Raw genomic sequence first — 18549 nt, 5'->3', positions numbered from 1 at the left:
CTGTGTTATAGTCTGTATTTTAAACCGTATGTTGTCAGAAGAGCAAAGACATGCAGTATAATGTAGTACATGCATATACTAGGCATTGCTTTTGCATATAATACATATCTGACAATGAACATTTTAACTATAAGCTGTTTGAAGGCAATCATCCTGTGTGTTCCCACACATGTACTGCTGCTTTGTTAGAACAGTTTGAGTGGAGGTTTGGGCGTGTGAATGGAGAGTGGTCGTTGGTATGTAGAAGGTAGGACAGGGTAACGTTCAGGGCCTGGGCACTGACTCAGAAGGAACCTGGTGTGAACTTGTTTCCTCTGCTTAATAGTTTAGCTAGTTCCCTTAATAACGGCTCTAGTAAGATATAATATGCATATCACATAATTTGTGCATTTAAAATGTATAGTGTAATAACTTTTAGTATATTCAGAGTGGTGCATCCATCACCATGATCGATTTTAGGACATTGTCATGACCTGAAAAAGAAATCCCGTACCCTTTGTCAGCCCTATTCCCCTTAAGTACCCACTGTTCATACTTCTGTCTACACTGTTCTGCCTTCTGTCTACATAATGCCTATACTTGACATTTCATATAAATGGAGTCATGTGGGTTTTTATGACAGCCTTCTTTCATTTAACATAATGTTTTCATCTCTGTTGTAGCATATACCTGTACTACTTTCCTTTTTTCTGGCCAATTTTCTGTTGTATGGATATAGCACGTCTTATATGTCCATTTATTGTTTGATGGAAATTTGGGTTGTCTCCAGCTTTTGCTTATTTTGAATAATGCTGCTGTGAATATTCAATGTACAATTTCTTGTGTGGACATAGGTTATCATTTGCCTTGTGCATATACCTAGCAGTGAAATTGCTGGGTCATGTGGTAATTCTTTTTAAAATTATATAAAATAAAATTTTAAAATCTGTATTTTGCAGATAGTGGGTTGAACCTCTAGAAGGGATATTGGGGGACACTGTGCCAGGGATTTGAGTTGGCTATAGCATGTTTGTTTGAAGGTATAGCTTGGGTCGTCATGGTTTTTAAATAGGCACCTTCCTGTTCTCTATAAAAGAGAACTTAACTGGGTTTGTGACTCAGGCTTGAGCCTACCTTTGGAAGGTAGGCCCCAGTTAACTCACATGCCAGAAGGTCCTCACTGTAAATTTATCTACCAAAAAGTTAGGCCTTTGGCATGGACGCTTTAATTAGATAGCATTTATTCTTCTCATAGACCCAGAATCTGAAATCCTTTCATTAGTGAATGTCAGAAGCTTGATCATTAAGGTCTCTGGGCTATAAGTGGTTCTGTTGCTGTTTTATAGTATGAGAATTCATAGAGTTGGAAGGCCATGTTGTAGGGAAGACTACCTTCATCCCCCCCAACTCTAGTGGCGACATGAGATGGACCAAGTTGGGGGTTGGGGTCAGATCACAAGGAAATCCAGGGATGGGGCATTAGCTCTACTCCTAGAATTTGGGACAACAGCCTTTTGTTCTCATTTCCTCTCCCTCTAGAACTTGCTGCAGAAGGAGGGGACTTGGTGGGTCTTGCCGTTGGTGGATCAGTGTAGCCTGTAAGTGGCCCAACCCATTCATGCTCCTTTCTCGGAAATGGAAACACAGCTAATGAGTGGCAGGCATGGTCCCCTGGCGCTCAGCCTGGTGTTCTGGTAGTCTCAGGAAAGACCGGGTGTTTGCAGACGTTCACAAACAGGATCGCTTACCATGTACCAGGTGCCTTTTGTTCCTCTATAATTGGCCCAGTGTAGCTTTCTCAGTTATTCCTGGAATTTGTGGGTATATTCTCTGAGATGTCCTTCCTTCCCCAAAGCACTAAAACCTATATCCAAAGGTTGGATGTAGAATTGGTATAGGTAAGATTACTTCATTAGAATCCCTTTATAAAGACAACATCCTAGCCCGAGTAGCTTAGGGAAACTTCCAGAGTTCATATCTCACTTTCATGTGTAATAAGCTATGTGACCTCAGGCATGCAATTTGACCTCTTTTGTGAAGCATGCTTAATTCTTATTTGTAGGTTTGGGGGGGAGGGATTAATCTTCTTTCCTGCCTCTCCTCCCACTCCCACGTGTATTGAAGTTCTTTCTGATGTAGGATTGTTCGAATATGAACTGCACAACAAGAAATCTATATAACCTAGTACATGAGTTGTATAACTGTGTATGTGACTGCAGTGAGTTTCATCAAACAATACGTACATGCTTTGTTCTGATTTTCTATTAAATCCTATTTCATATTTACAAAAATGGAGGTCACAAAAAGCTAAAACTAATTTCACAGTCCAGTAATGGGTCATGACCTGCAGTTTGAAAAACATGTTCTGCCGTCCCAAATGCTTTGCTGCCTCCAGATCTTCATGGATCTGTTTCCTTTGCCTGGAACACTTTTTCCCTCCCCTGTCCCATCCCTGCTCTCTAGCCTTACTGATCTCCCTCCTCCGATCAGCTAGGTGCCTGTCCTATGAAGCATTTCCATAATATTTAGACCTACTCTTGTAATGCTCAGGATGCTGTTTAATTGTTTCTGTCTTGTAAGTTCCCTGTAAGGTAAAGCAAGGCAGGGACTGCGTTGACTTTAATACTGAGTCCTTGGAGATTCTCTTCTGTTTATTCTTCCCAAAATTATAGTCGTTGCCATTGATAATGAAAGTTGTCATTTAATTCCAGTGCTACCTTGCCCTCCCCATTTTCCAGGAAAATGAGTGTACATGTTATTTGAGCCTCAGATGTCTTCTCACCTTCCTTGAACTGGTTATGTGTCTCTTTAGTTTACGGATCTTCATTTATGGATGCATTTATGCCCATATGTCATTTGTGACCTGGCCTGTTTGACTTTCTTTTTCACTCATGCTGCTCTTGATGCATTGTATGGCATATGCAACCTGCATTCATTCCACGCACTTGTATTACGTGCCGGCTGTGTGTCACAAACTCTTAAGAAAGATGACGGGAGGTCCTTCGCTTGGAGGAGCCTGGTCCAGGGAGGCCAGTGGATGTGTGGCCAGTGGTGAGAGATGCTCCGGGCAGGCACTGGGGTGGAGGAGAGTGGCATGCCCCCTGTAGCACAGCAGCCCCCTACCCAGCGGACAGTGCCTGCAGCTCCCCTGAGATGGATGCAGAAGAAAAGACACACTGGCTGGGTACGTCTGAGTCCTGCTGTGTTGCAGGGAAAAGCAGAGTTGGGAGAGGAGACAGAAATGGGAGGGAAGGCAGGCAGCAAAAGGTGGTTGCAGGCACTGCATAGAGAAGAGATGCTAAGGACAGAGAAAAGAGTTCATGAAGGAGATGCAGGTTGAACATCCCCTCCTCATCCTCATGGAGTGTGGAGAGAGAAGGGGTTTTGGCAGCTGCTGTGTGGTATTTTTAAGGGCTTAAGTTTGTCATTACAGAAGGCAATCACGTAGCTATACTAGGGCTTGTGCAGACCTGGGTGCTTCCTTCAGCTGCTAGACAACATCCGGTGACTACAGGGGCTTGATGAGAGCCCAGCTTCCAGGGGCAGTGCAGGGAGTGACCCCCACCGGTCCCAGTACCCCCTCACCGTCTACAGCTGCAGCACATCAGAGGCTGGGATTTAGACTAATGAATTTGAATCCTCAGAACAAGATTTTATTTTTGTTTATTTTCTTAATGAAACAAGGAAATGCATGGTATATTTTGAGTTCTCTTCGGAAGACAAGAAAGTTTTAGGTTTCCAGCCCTTAGAACAGTGGCTCTTACTTAAGGTGGTAAAATCAGTTGATAGTGGTGTTTAGGATACAAGATGGCATTTCTATTTTACCTGTCTAGAAGGGTAATTCATTGAACATATGAGCCAAACTGACATCACAGCCAGTCCCTGTATAGTTCTGATGCTAATTACTTGAGTAGCTACAGCGATGAACTCTTGTGAGTTACACAGATAATCTTTGTATCTTTGTGATTTATGCAACAGTGAACTGAGTGGCTAGTGACTCACATCAGGTCTGTATTCTTGATGGGGTTTTTTTTGTTTGTTTCTTTTGTTTTTGTGTGGAACGAGGTATTTTTTTAAACTCACAGGTAGTATGGCCATGCTGGGTTTTATTTAGTATTCCACTCATGCTGACATCTGCCCTTGCAGATTCTGGCAGTGAGAAGAGTCTGTCGTAATAGTGCCGGGTAAAACACCTGCTGATTTCCACGTGCCATTTTGGAAGCACAGAGGACCACTGTGTTCCTTGAGGGTTCAGTTGCATTAGGGAGATGAAATTTAGTCACCACCACGCATGATTCGAAGTTTGATGTAAATACTAACTTCAAATTATGGAAGTCTTGAAACATTTTTTAAGTTAAACATTTGCATTATGAAAGTAGTCCATTGCTCTTAAGAAAATTTGGGAGACAAGTTCAAAAAGTATAAAAAATGAAGGGAATAAAATTACCTAGATGGCAATCCCCAGAACAACTGTTATTTTTCTTCTTCATCTTCCACTTTTCTTCTTTCTTCTCTTCCTTTTAAAAATACTGGTGTATCCATTTGCTGCCCTCCTTATTAGTTTTTTAATAAAACATTATAACCTGTGTCTGCACATTTAGCTAAGCTGTACTGGAACACAGGCAGACATAATTAGTAAACCCTGAAGTTGGCTTGGTGGAATTTTGATGATAGCAAACCCTTAAGGATGTTTCAGTCGCTTGGAAAGCTTGGGTGTAAGTGTTCTACCTGCTGCTTGTTCAGGAGAGGTGTGAAGGAAGCCTCAAATCACAGCTAAAGAGTAAGTGAGATTTTGTGCCTTGGAAGTAAGCAAACCAGGATCAATACCCGATACCAAAAGAAGCTTCAACAGGCTCTCTGTTCAGTTTGATTTGTTTTGCACTCTAGGAGTTGTTGGGATGTCATGAAGCCAACAGAGAAGTCCCACTTCCAGACTTGTGAAAGTAATCTGAGCTCCATCAGGTGACATGGATAAGTCTCTTTTGTAGGATATGGAAAAGGAAAAAAAATCCCCCAGAATTCCTTTCCTAGACTCCATTTCAATTAAATAGAAAAACTCATTCTGTTCCATCTTGTCATACTTTATTTTGAAGCATCAGATAACATTTGCCATGTGGATCAATTTGCATAGATGATGATACACAATGAAAGGGGAAGAACTCAAAATGTATTTCCTGTGTAAAAGGAAAGGCACCTCGTCATGATCCAATGGTGTGCATTTTCTGGTCATGCACTGGGGACAAAGACCTTGCCTGTTAAATTGAAGGGCATTAGTCAAATCTGGAGATACTGTGCTGAGACTTTCTGGTTGCTTGTAATTTTGAAATTCATGGAGTCTATTTCTTTATGATCAGAACAGAATTTGGTCAGTGACTTTAAAAAGGCATTCTCCTTAGCTGAACATGCGTAGCTAACAAATGAATAAGTAAATTTAGCATCCCTGTGTAAGGAAGTGGGATGAATGTGTTAGTGACAATGATTTCTTTTATCAAGGAAACTTCTCTTTTGGATAAAACATATCTAGAGAAGTTGCCCTAATGTTATTTTCATAAAGAGGCTTATTTTAGGTGATAGATTGATGGTAGTCACTGGTGCGATAGTGTATCTGCTACGGTTGTGATGTCATTTCTTCCCCAAGGACTTCTCCACCAAACTCTTGGTACAGTAGAAGAGTGTGTACCCAGGACTTTGAAACTTGTCTTTCCATCAGTGGTAATCATTTGGTAAAAGAACCCCCTAGAATAACAAACCCAGTATGCAAATGTGTATAATACTATGTTGATGGCAAAGTGATGGAAACCTTAAGTCCAGAAACCACATGAATTTGAGTAATTAAATGTGTGTCTACTTAATAAAAAGTGCTTCATTTCTCAACATCATTGAAAAACAAAGTTTATTGAACTGGTCAACAAGGAAGTAATGTCATTTTCACACAATAATAATAATGGGATATTAGTATTGTGAGGTTATATCGGTTTCAAAGGACATGTCTAATTTTTATAGGAGCATAATTTTTGAGAAGAAAAAAGACATAAGCTCTAGTAAAGGAGGTTAACTCTAGGCGCTGTGGAATATTCTGTTTTCAAAATAGCTGAGTGAGCCTGAGCCTTCACTATCATCCTTCTGAGAGTTGATTGGCTCATTCTGTATTTTAGATGTGTAAATTAACACCCTATTAATGGATTGCTGTTTTTGGATGTACTATTACTTCAGTTCTATTAGGAAACTCATCAGTTTAAGATTAGATGTTCAAGTTTTTTCTAATATAAAAACAGTAGATGTTCATTAAGAAACCAAGTAGGGCAGGAAAAGGTGGGAAGATGAATCAACTTTTACCCAAGGGGCAACCACGTTTATCTGGCTGTATAGTTCTTTCTGACTTTCTGTTTTTGCATCTTTTCTTTTTCTTTTTTCCCTTCTATATTTCTGATGTAGATACATTGCTTTTCAACTATAATTTTGACCTCCTAGACTCGAAAGGGATCATCTCTTCTCCCTGTTTTTCTTGCTTCTTATGAGCAGATTTCCATTGGGTCCTACTGTGCTCAGCATTGTACGAGCCATGGTGATGACCTAGAACTTGTTCTTAATTTTGAAAGAAGTCGCAGCTCGATTAATCAAACAGGCACCTTCTGGGGGCTCTATGACATGTGAACACCTGTCTTAATTCATCTGTAACACAGATTGGCTGCTTGATTTCTTTAAAAGAATATTTTCCAGAAGGCAAGGGTCAGATGTCTTCCACCTTAGGAAGAAAATTGTCAGGGCTAAGCAAAATTCCACTGATCACCTGAACTGATGCCAACACAGGGTGGTGCTTAAGTTTTACTGCACTTGTCTCTGATGCTTTACTTTGTGCAGCTTTTGTCCTGGAGCAAAGACCATTGTGCATTGTTCTCGGCTACTTTCACGTCAGTTGCACATGATTTATTTTAATAGCTCCCTCTTGAATGTTGTCAGTCACTTCTTTCCAATGTATAGGCGAAACCTGATTTAACTCAGATGTGTGGGAAAGTAGGACAGAATTGAGGTAAGGTATTTTGTAATCTCTGCTTTTGTAGTAGAAACAAAACTGTGCCCATTTTTCTGACTTTGATTTAGTCATTTTTTTTTGAACATTGTACTGTTATTTTCCCAGATGATTCTGATGTGCCTCCAGGTCAGCAGTTTGAAAATTAGAACATGTATGTGGTATTATTACAAAATAAAGCGATAAGGTCTTGGAGTCAACCTTTAATGGACTTCAGACATAAACTGACCTGATAGGGGGTTGTCATGTTAATACCCAACACATAACTCATTTTCTTGAGATTTGCCTCTTTCTCATTAAAAAAAAAAAAAAAAATCTGAACAACTAAGAGTTTGGTTAATGTATATCAGAGTATTCTGCTATTTCTTTTTAAACTTTATGTAAACTCCTCATGTCATCATTTTAAGTAGTTTTTACTATATGTTGTAACAAACTTTGTGTCTGTGTTCTGTTTTTGTGATAGCCTTTTTGTTTGTTTCTTCAGAGACAGGGTCTCTGTCACCCAGGCTGGAGTACAGTGTTGCCATCATAGTTCACTGCAGCCTCAAACTCCTAGGTTCAAGTGATCCTCCTGCCTCAGCCTCCCAAAGTGCTGGGATTACAGGCATAAACTACTGTGTCGGCCTGTATGATAGCCTTTATTTCATAGACCTTTCCTTTTCTTTCTTATGCCTGGATTACAAAATGTCTTAATTGTAATGGGCTGCTTTCCAAAATTTGTTTTTTAAGTCAGACGTTTTCCCCATGGTTACAGTGATGAAATGGTAGTTAGACTAAAAAAGCCTTTCAAATTATTAAATAGATTGAAGAGGTCCACTAAAACCTTTCAAAATCCCATCGCTGAGAGTTAAGCAGAAGTTCTCATCTGGCTTTTTTGCCAGGCATTCCTTTCCCCTGCCCCAGCATCATAGTCTTCTTTAAATGGGAAAATGGTACAGCAAGAAAGAAACATGATAAAGTTGGGAGCTGTCTCTCAGCTGCCCCCTACCTTTTCTGCTGCTTTGATGGCGGTCAGGATCTACCTGCTGAGAAGACACAGGTTAGGACCACCATGAATGCAGATGAACCAGCTGTGTTTTTATGCACTAAGTTTATCCATTGAAAAAGTTCCAAATTTATTTTGGGGACATAAGAAGAACTCTTGGCCTGACGTTAATTAACCTGCAATGAGAAGTAGAGCCCCTGAAGAGAAGTAAGGAATTTGGCAGTCTGTAGAACTAACTTAATTACAAAGCAGTCTTTCGAATGAATGTTCTGCAGATCAACTACTTCCCTGGGTGTTGGGTGCTTACAGGATAATCACAGTCAGAAGGGGCTCAGGCTTGCCCGAGCATTAGATGTTTGGTGATGGATGAGTGTGTGAACCTTGAATTAAAAAAAAAAAAAAAGTGATCAGCTATGATCAGAATGGAATGGGAGATTATTACAGATAGAGACCTGCGTATTGAAAGCACCACGTCTCTTGGCTGATGTTTTCCATCTCAAGCAAGAATTTCCAGCTTACAACCCTGGAAACTTAAACTATCTGTTAAACTATCTGATCGTGCAGTGACCAAGGCAGTATAAGCACTGAAAATTTGCTGTCTGAATTGGCAGAACCGAAATGTGCACTTTGGCTCTAGATGTGTAGGATATGGAACCAGTAGGCAGGAAGGTAGCGGTGGAGGGGAGCTGATAAAAGGACTTAAGGGGAAATTAATCAAGTGGCTTAATATGATTTCCTCCACTTGCTCTTTAACGCCAGTGAGAGCTCCCAAAAAGTTGAGATTTTTAAAACTGGAAAAACAAGATGAGAGACCCTGTTTTTTGTAACGCTAAAGATAATACGGATTTTAGCACTGCCAGCCTGTGCAGCGAAACACAGCATGTCCTCGCTTAACGTCATCAAAACTGCGACTTTAAGTGAAACGACCTATAAGGAAACCAATTTTACCATAAGCTAATTGATATAAAACAAGCGTTAAGTTCCTGTGGCATATTTCTGGTCACAAAAATGTCCCCAAACTTCTAAATAAAGGCCCCAAACACTTTTAATATTAAACATTGAAATATACATGTGCACTATCTATGCATTTCAGGAAGATTAGTAAACACAATTATTTACCCAATGTTTGGTAAGTCAGTGAGTGACAGGTCATGGTGGTGGGTTAAATCAAGGCATAGACATTTGCAAAGTGAAAATTGTAAGGACCTCCTACCACCACACAGTTCAAAAGCAAACAGTAACAAATATGGCAGGCTCACAGAGCGCTTTCATACTGCATAATTTATTGTGCATCTGTTTATAGTTTGAGAACATTTGTTTTACAGTAACTCTTTCATTTTCTAGCCTTGCTTATTCCATACAGTTCAGGGTGACAGGTGCCCAAAGCATATCTCAGCTGCTCAGGGTGCAAGGTGGGAACCAGCCCTGGCTAAGAAGCCATCCCGTCACAGGGCACACTTGCACTCACCCCCACTCAGTCCAACTGGGACTATTCAGACATGCCAGTTAACCTGGTGTGCACATCTTTGGGACGTGGGAGGAAACAGAGCACCCAGAGAAAATCTACACAGATATGGGAGGATGTGCAAACTCCACACACAGTTTGAGTTCTCAGCTGGGAATCAATTTGTTTTTTGTTTTTTTTTTTTTCTGATCGATGTTATAATAAAAAGATGCTGAACTTTCAAGCACCTGCTGTAGTTGAGAATCCAAGTTGCTCAGCTTGGGCCTCCTATGTTGTCTACTTTTTATAAATAAACTAGTAAATCAAATTGGGGTGGCAAACCCCAGTTTTCTGCCCAGGGAGCTCTGGTTCCCTGAGGAAGGCAGTAGATTGACAGCTGGTGGTAACTCTACCAGCAGGTGCCAAGAAGCTAAGATTTATGTGTATTTTCAACCCATGGTTTCCTGTTCCCATCTGTTTCTGAATACTCTTAGTCTCCCTAAGCTGTTCTTGCTTCCTTGCTGTTAGCTATACCCTACTCTGCTACTCCCGGGTGGTGTTGACACAGGAGATAAGGTCACAGACTATAATTTTTCCCCAGTCCATGTTTCCCTCCAGAGCCCCTGTACTTGCTGGCTGGATGGGACCCAGCAGTATCCGCTCCTGTCTTGGTAGCATCACGTGGCCTAACTCATGTCATCTCCCGGGCTATTGGTTTCTTCAGCTCTAAAATAAAAGGGTGAATTTAAATGATCCACTTTGCTGCTTCTAGCTCCAAAAATCTGTGACAGAACTAGCTTAGCTTAAAGACAACTGCCAACTGGAGATTGGGCAGAGAAGACTAGCAAGGGTAGGCCAGAAAGGGACCTCAGAACTCACCCAGGCCAACCTCACTCCATGGATGAGAGCATGCCAGCTCATGGAAGGCGAGTGACCTGCTCAAAGCCACCTAACTAGTAAGTTACACATGGATAAAAGCAGTTTTGTCTTGATTTTGCTTTTCAGAGTTCTTGATTAGCATTACACGTGATTACTCTAAAAGTAATTGGGTGTAAGTTTCTCTACTAGACATCATCTACAAAATGATGCCTGCTAGAATGTTTTTCTTGCTTACCTACTACCTCCTGTAATGCCTTTGAACACTGGAACAAGGTCCTTAAAGGGTAAATACCTTGGGATTTTGATATTTGTTTAAAGACATGGCTTTGGATTGTACTTCAAAGATTGGCCAAAACTGTGATGAGCACAGAGAATCAAAAAGTTCAGTGATGTATTTCAGGATTTCTCCTCACTGCTGCAGGTAGGGACTGTTGTAGTGTTTCTGAGGTGCATTAGCCTGCTCCTAACTTTGGGGCACAAAATGCTTCCGACTTATTCTGACTCCCTGCCCCCTCTACCCATTTTACCCATGAGCTGTTCCTCAGAGTCTTATTCCACCATGCAAACAAAACATCCTGATGCTCTATTTTCAGTTTGCTATGTGATCTAGGCTCATTCAGTTGCCAAATAAGCTCCCCTATATTTATTGATGCCCTGCAAGGGGCCAGACCTTGTTCTAGACACTGAGGATACATCTATGGACGAAACAGACAAGAATATAAGTCTGGTAGCACTTGTGTTCTGGAGAATTGCAACAGAAGTGGAACAGATAACCAGAGAATGGTGATTATCATAGCCAACAAGTATCGAATGCTTTCTAAGTGCCAATCAATTATCAATGATTTGCATGGCTTAACGCATTTAATGCTCACAGTTAACCCAATGAGGCAGATGTTATTTTTATCTCTTATTTTACAAATGATGAAACTGTGTCTAGTAGTTTTCCCAACACCTAACTAGTAAATGGTAGAGCTGGGATATTTGAGCCCATTTGAGGCATTCGGCTCAAGGTCTGTAATCATGACCACCTCATTCCACGGCCTTTCTGAGAGAAGCTGCTGCTTTGCCCAAGTTATAGGAAATATTTTGTTCAAATGGCCAGTTGTTTCTACAGCTATTTTTGTGGTGAGAAGAGAAAAGAAAAGCCGAGAGGTCTGTCATCTGTGAGCGTTTCCCCCATCTGTTCGAGACCCATTTCTTTTCCCTGAACTTTAGACATGATCATTTCATTATCCTTACATCATTTCCTCCTGGGTCTTGATCGTTTTGGTTCTGAGACAACTGATTTTGTCCCTGGTCATTCTGGCTCATGTGGAACAGTGGCGGCTCACTTTCGCAGGGCGGTCACGTGCTCCTGTGTGAACAGGGGCAAGTCTTTTGCCCTCTGAGCTGACAGGGGGTGGCTTATACTAACCATGTCTGTGGCTTCCTTTGTGCTTCCTAAGACTAAGCTACTGTGAGAACAGTTTCAGAAAGAAAGAGCTTCATATAGGATTTAAAACTAAAACTGTACTTCAGATACTGTTTTCTGATGTTTGATGCTTTGGTTGCTTTAAAAGACTACATTTTGCACCTACTGTTGGCTCCACCTTTCTGGATACCTTAAGGATCTCTGATCAGTGAGGAACTTGCTTGTGTGACTCACTAAGGAAATGTGAAGTCTGTTGACATCTTTGTAGCTATGCAATCGAAAAACTGTGAACTCAGCCACTGAAGAGATGAACTACCATTGGCTGACGAGACAGCTTGGGGGCAGTAACATGCGTTCTCTGTCTTTAAAAAAAAATTTTTTCCTTTTAAAATTATGTAATATCTCAAACATAAACAAGTCCAGAGAATATTACACGTTCCCTCTCCCCACTGCTATGAAACCCATTTATCATCACACCTTCTATCCCTCTAACCAGCCTTCCTGTTCTTCATATTTCTTTCACACTCCTTCACAAATACAGAATTGCTTCATTTACTCACCTGACCCCCATTAAAATGAAGTTCTGTGAGAACAGAAATTTCTCACTCTTTGTTTCACTGCGACATTCCTCTTATGCAGTGTCTGGCATTATTCTCAGTATTTATTACATATTGTTCAATATTGATTGATTAAATGAATTTTCCCATGTTTGCTTCATTTTACGAAATAGGATATGGTTTGGGGTTCCCTCCCTTACCATGTACACTCCCCCAAATCAAATCTCCCTTCTTCCCTGAAATCCTCAGAGGTAACCAGTATTGTGAATTTGGTGTTTTATCATTTTTCTTCATGTGTTTATATTTTAGTAGATGTTTGTTTACTTCCATTAGCCAGTATGTAGGGTTGTTTGGGGGGCACTTAAGAGTTATTATATACTTATATACATAGTAATACAACTTTTCTGGTTTACCATAGAACTATATGCAGGACTAAGGGACAAACCCAGAAAAATCCCAGGATGACTAGTGAACAGAATCCTCCAACCCCTTCTAAGGAAGACTTCCCATGTGCCTTGAATAAATGCTGAAACAAGAAATGCAATTCATGTACCAGACAACAATTAAGCATTAACATCCAAGAATGAATCTGTCTCAGTTTTTTCAATTAAAGTTTAGGAACTAGATGTACTTAATGCCTCTGCGCCAGAAATTTGGCCATGTCTTTTCAGTTTTCTCCAAGTAAAGGCATCCTAATAATTTAATCAAAAATGTAATTAACAGAGTTTAAGCAGCCTACCATTCTCAGTAAATTTTTTTTTCTTTCCTTTAGTTGAGACGAGAGAAGATTGACCTTGAAAATACATTGGAACAAGAACAAGAAGCACTAGTTAATCGTCTATGGAAAAGAATGGATAAACTTGAAGCTGAAAAGCGGTTTGTTTAGTCTTGCTGTTCGATATGGGGTGTGTGTATGTGTGTGTGTCTATAGTACTGTTCTGGATGTGACTGAGGGATAACAATGGGGCATTTTCATTCCTTGGGTGATACATATCATTTTAATTTGACAAAGGAAGAAAATGCTGAAAGCTTTCTGAACTATCCCCATGTTGGTCACCTCTTTATTCTTTGCTATTATATTGTCCCAGTAGAATTTCTTTTTATCTGATGTTACAGGGCTGTGACAGAATTAGTCATGGGACTATTGTTCACCTTTAAATTATTTTCAAGGATGGTTGCAATTTCAACTTTTCACCTTACTGAACTGGCCTCTATCAGTTTTCTTCTAAAGAACTTAGGATATACTGTGTACTGTTAATTATTACACTTCCCTAGGATTTACTTCATTAGGAAGACTAAGATTTTAACAGAAACATTATTTGTCTTAAAACCTGTAAAGAAACACCCATGCGATTCTTTGTGTTAAATGTATGTATGTAGATGTGGAATGTAATTCAACAGCAAACATTTCTTGAACCCCTTTGTGCAAGACACTGTTAGGCCCTAATTTTCAAGCATTGAAAATGCTTGGGGTAGGTAGAGGAGAGCCTGTAAAAATGGCAGGAAGGATCTGTATGTGGGACGTGTGTATGTGCATAAAAAGTGAGTTTTTTAAAAATGTTCATTAGTCCACTTCACCAGGCTTGCTTACCACCCAAAGTCTTTCTGCCTTAAGTATCTGGTTTAGCTGCATATTCTAGAAATTGTTTTGAGTTCATCTCTTGATTTGAAAAATACAGATATACCACATAACCATAAGAAACGTGAAACTTAGAGCTTATAACTATAGGAAATATCAAGCTATTATTGAATCAGCAATATTTTTTATTATTGTAGCAATACTAATAAGTTGAATTATGAAAAGTGATTTTATAGAATAAAAGTAGAGACTGTTACAATATTTAACATACTGGTTTTCTCAGCAAGGGCAGACTTAGAGGTTAATTCAGTTTGCACTTAGGCAAACTCAAAGGCTCAAAGTTAAAAAATAAAAGAAAACGAAAGCCCCAGCAGCTTATGGAAAGGGACACAGAGATATGTTACAGCTCAGTCTTCTTTCCAGAAAGTATTAATAATTGGAGGTTTTACCTATCTATTAGTACCAAATTACTGGGTTGAGCCATATGAAATTGTCATTTGGTAGGTCAGAAGCTGTTGAATGTCAACATTTTATGTTTCAACCTGACAATAATCGGTGGAGAAAGTGATGCCACCAATTACTAAGCCAATAATTTTGGTTTTCTTTTATTTTTTAACTTTTTACCTTTGTTGTTGCTGGACGCAAAAGGCTCTCAGTCCAGTTTGCCATGCCCTCAGGATTGGTTTTGCAGCAATTTTAGAAGTTGAGTCTCTTTATGTGACTTCACCTTCCAAGGAGACTTTTGGTAGTTCATAGTTTTAACCAAAAGCAGTAAGAGAGCAGAATCCCTTTCGTATCCGCATGCCCTCGCCCATCATGTTGAACATTTAGTCAGTCAGCAGATAATTCTGAGCCCTTACTGTATTCCAGTCGTCATAATAAGAACCAAGTGTTAAAGACTTTTCAGTGTTGCTTAATTACCAGTGATCATTTAAAAGAGAAAGAGATTAGATCTTTCAGCTCTGCCCTTTGACCCGAGATACCAGGTAAGGGCTGACCAGAAGCTGATGTAAAATGGGCAAAGGAAAGCAACCCTGTGAATTCTGGCAATTAACAGGCACTTGCTTTCAAAACAGACCTGCCAGCTAGCATGCTGTTTTGTCTTTTCAAGGCAAACTGTTTTTCATTGTTGGAATTTTTCTTTCCAATGAAGAATCCTGCAGGAGAAATTAGACCAGCCCGTCTCTGCTCCACCATCGCCTAGGGATATCTCCATGGAGATTGATTCTCCAGAAAACATGATGCGCCACATCAGGTTTTTAAAGAATGAAGTGGAGCGGCTGAAGAAGCAATTGAGAGCTGCTCAGTTACAGCGTACGTAGCCTCTGGTTTCATTCACTTTCTGTCTGCAGAATTAACACGTTTACCAAATACAGAGTATTACTGAGTTATACACTATTGAATTAAATTCATATTGTATTTTATTAACGACACATGTTTGCATAAATTTATCATCCTGGAATATATATTTTTAAGTATTATAGTAGAGGAGGGCAAGCGAGTTAAGAATACTTTTAGAAAATAATTCAAATAATTATCTTAAATTATTTTAGCAGGGCCCAGAATCACACATAACATTTTTAGTCTTCTCCCCCGTGTTCACCTCTAGGATTGTGCTAACAAAAATATTGCAGGAGACCTCAGTGCACTTCTGGAATATTAAGGCACAGAACAGAGTGTTTACCTTCCTTACTACTAAATTTAGCCTTAGCTGACATTTGTTCATGGTATTTGAAAAGTAAATGCTTTGGAAATTTATGCTCAGCATTTTGGAAGAGGCCAAGAGGCTGAGTTGAAAATCAAAGGGACTAGATTTCCGAATACTTGATTAGGTCCCTGTCATTTTTTTAGGTCTCTCCTATTTCTGCTTTTTTGCTGCTCAAATTAATTTTTTTGGAATAGATAATACAGTAAAGAGTATGTAGTGAAAAAATAAGTCCCTCTTGAACTCCTGGTCTCCAGCCTCCCAGTTCCCACAATTAGATAGTTTTGCTATATTCTTCCAGATATGTGAACGTGTGTATATATAACATTCTTCTATACAAATACGCTTGACCCTTGAACCACATGGGAGTGTGCTGGTCCATTAATATGCAGATTTAAAAAAAATAAATATTGGCAGCTTTCTGTATCTGTGGGTCCCATATCTGCAACCAAATGCAGATGGAAAATACAGTATTTGTGGGATGTGAAACCTATGGTTATGGCTTTTCATATACATGAGTTCCTTAGGGCTGATTGGGGGGCTTGAGTATGCATGGATATTGGTATGCTCGGGGGTCCTGGAACCAATCATTGCACAGATATTGAGACAACTGTACTAGTACGATGAACATACTTTTTTACACCTTTCTCTTTCCACTTACTATGTCATGCAATTATTTTTCCCCATCAGTATACACAGAGCTGCCTCAGTCCCTTCCTTAAGGACTGCATAGTATTTGTATGGATATACTGTAATTTAGCTTAGTCCCATACTAATGGACCCTTTTCTGTGATTATGCCACAACCACAATGCACATCTCTGCACACATGTTTTTGATGCTTGTGTAAGAATACCTCGGGATAGATTCCAGGAAGGGATTTGCTGCATCAGACGGAATGTGCATTTAACATTTCAGCATTTCTCATCTTTGTTTCCTTCTTTGAAGTTCATTGCAAGTTCTAATCCTGTGGTGCATCAAGATCATCCCTAGAACATTTAAAAAGTATGGTGTGTCAGTTTCCTATTTCTGATATATAGCACATTACCACAGACTTGGTGATTTAAAATAATACAGATGATTATCTTCTAGTTCTTGAGGTCAGAAGTCTGAAATGAGACTCAACTGGACCGGAATGAAGGTGTCCGCAGGGCTGTCTTCCTGCCGGAGAGTGTGGGGGAAAGGCTGTTTCCTTGCCTTCTCTGGCTTCTGGAGGCTGCCTGCATTCTGTGGAACCTGGTCCCTTCCTCCCAGTGCATCACTCCCACCTCTGCTCCTGTCGTCTTGTCTCCTTTCACTCTGACTCCCCTGCCTGCTGTAATTAGGACCGTTGTGACTGTGTTGACCCCCCTGCCCATGATAATCCAGGATAGAGTCCCCCTCTCAAGGTCTTTAGCTCAGTCACATCTGCAAAGGCCCTTTGGTCCCCATGTGTGATCATAGCATTTTCAGGTTTTGGGGATTGATAGCATGTGGACTTCTTTGAGGGACCATCATTCTAACACCATCCAGGTTTCTGGGCTTTCTCTGGGGGTAAAGCCTGGTCCCCAGCCTTGTCCCTGAATTTTTTTTTTTTAAATACAAATAATTCTGACTTCGACCTCAGATTAATAACTACTGCATATATTCTGTGAAAACAAATGAGATGAATCAGAGACTTCTCAAATATTATTTGAGGATGGCTTTGAGTTTTTGCTGTGATGGGCAGACAGATACCTTTTAACACCTTTCTGAACTGCTTTCCAGTGCCATCAGGTTGCATTTATCTTCCTCATTTATATTTGTTTGTCATGCCCCAAGCAAAACCTTTAGAAGAAATTTGGGAAGAATTTTTTGTTCTTTGTGACTTGTTCCATACTGTGCTGTTTGGTCTTTGAAGAGAATGCAGATACTAACAGGTACCCATAAGTGCTATTTTGATTCTGTGAGGACAGAGAAAACTGAACCAAAAAAGTAGCAAGTGGCACTTAGCTGCTTGCCGTGGTTTGAATTGAGCTTAGAGGACGAGTAATGACTTTATCTCATCCAGCTGCTTCATTCTCCTTAGGTTAGGTGACCCAGGCTCGTTTGGATGCAGCTGTGGCAGGTGGTGCTTCACCTGCCAAGCCTAACTGCACCTGAACTTGAACCTCTCTTGGTAGTTCTCAATGATGGTTAAAGACTGGAATCTCCTGTGGCTAGGCCTGTTCCCCAGGGGTTCTACTTTTATTGGTTTGGAGTGGAGTGTGGGATTGGTATTTCCTAATTTTGAACTTGAAACGCAAAATGTGCAGGCCACCTTCGGATCATTTGGGAGTCACCTCTTTGGAATCTGTCTGGACTCAGTTCACGGTATCTTTGAATACAGTCCTCACTTAACGTTGCCCATGGGTTCTTGGGAACTGTGACTTCAAGAAAAATCTCATACCATATAACCAAACCGATTTTATCATAAGCTAATTGATATAAACAAGAATTAAGTTCCTCCCACATACATACATTGTTTCACTTAAAGTCACAGTTTCCAAGAACTTATGGACAATGTTAAGTGAGGACCTGCCGTACTGGGAAATGACTGAAGATGGGGAGGTGTATGCCGTGGCCCCTAAGTACTAGGGAGCTCTGAGTGCAAGAGGAAGGAGGAGGATTCGTGGGCGTAAATCCAGTCAGGTGTGGCAAATGGCACCTGAGGAATGCCATGATGTCAGCTATCTGTGCCTGATTCTGACACCAGAGGTGTTGGACCCGGTCCCTTCTCTGCCTTTGGCTTCTAGGTTAATTGCCGAACGGCCAAGACGTCTTCCCAGCTGGTCACCTCAGGTGGTATTCTTATCTATAGATTACTGTTTAAGGGTCCCGCTGCTGAACCCCTAGATGCTAAACGATTGCCATTTTCTTTTGAAAGACAGCGTTTCCTCTTAAATTATTCTTGGAGCCTCGTGAATTCTCAGTTCTGCAAAGGATTCTGTGTCACTCTCCAGCACACTTCCAACAAGACGTTAG

At 40.4% G+C, this 18549-nt stretch overlaps 1 protein-coding gene across 1 annotated transcript in view; it reads left to right on the top strand.

Moving 5' to 3' along the window:
* CCDC6 (coiled-coil domain containing 6) overlaps positions 1-18549 on the top strand; it is a 105260-nt gene that overhangs the window by 70666 nt on the left and 16045 nt on the right. The window contains exons 4-5 of the mRNA XM_012762811.3: positions 13058-13161; positions 15018-15178. Coding sequence (XP_012618265.2) covers positions 13058-13161; positions 15018-15178 — 265 coding nt within the window. The remainder of the gene's footprint in view (positions 1-13057; positions 13162-15017; positions 15179-18549) is intronic.

Source organism: Microcebus murinus, chromosome 14 (genome assembly GCF_040939455.1).
Source record: "Microcebus murinus isolate Inina chromosome 14, M.murinus_Inina_mat1.0, whole genome shotgun sequence".
Lineage (NCBI taxonomy): Eukaryota > Metazoa > Chordata > Mammalia > Primates > Cheirogaleidae > Microcebus > Microcebus murinus.
Note: the sequence above shows the minus strand (reverse complement) of the source record. Positions and strands in the feature narration are given on the sequence as shown.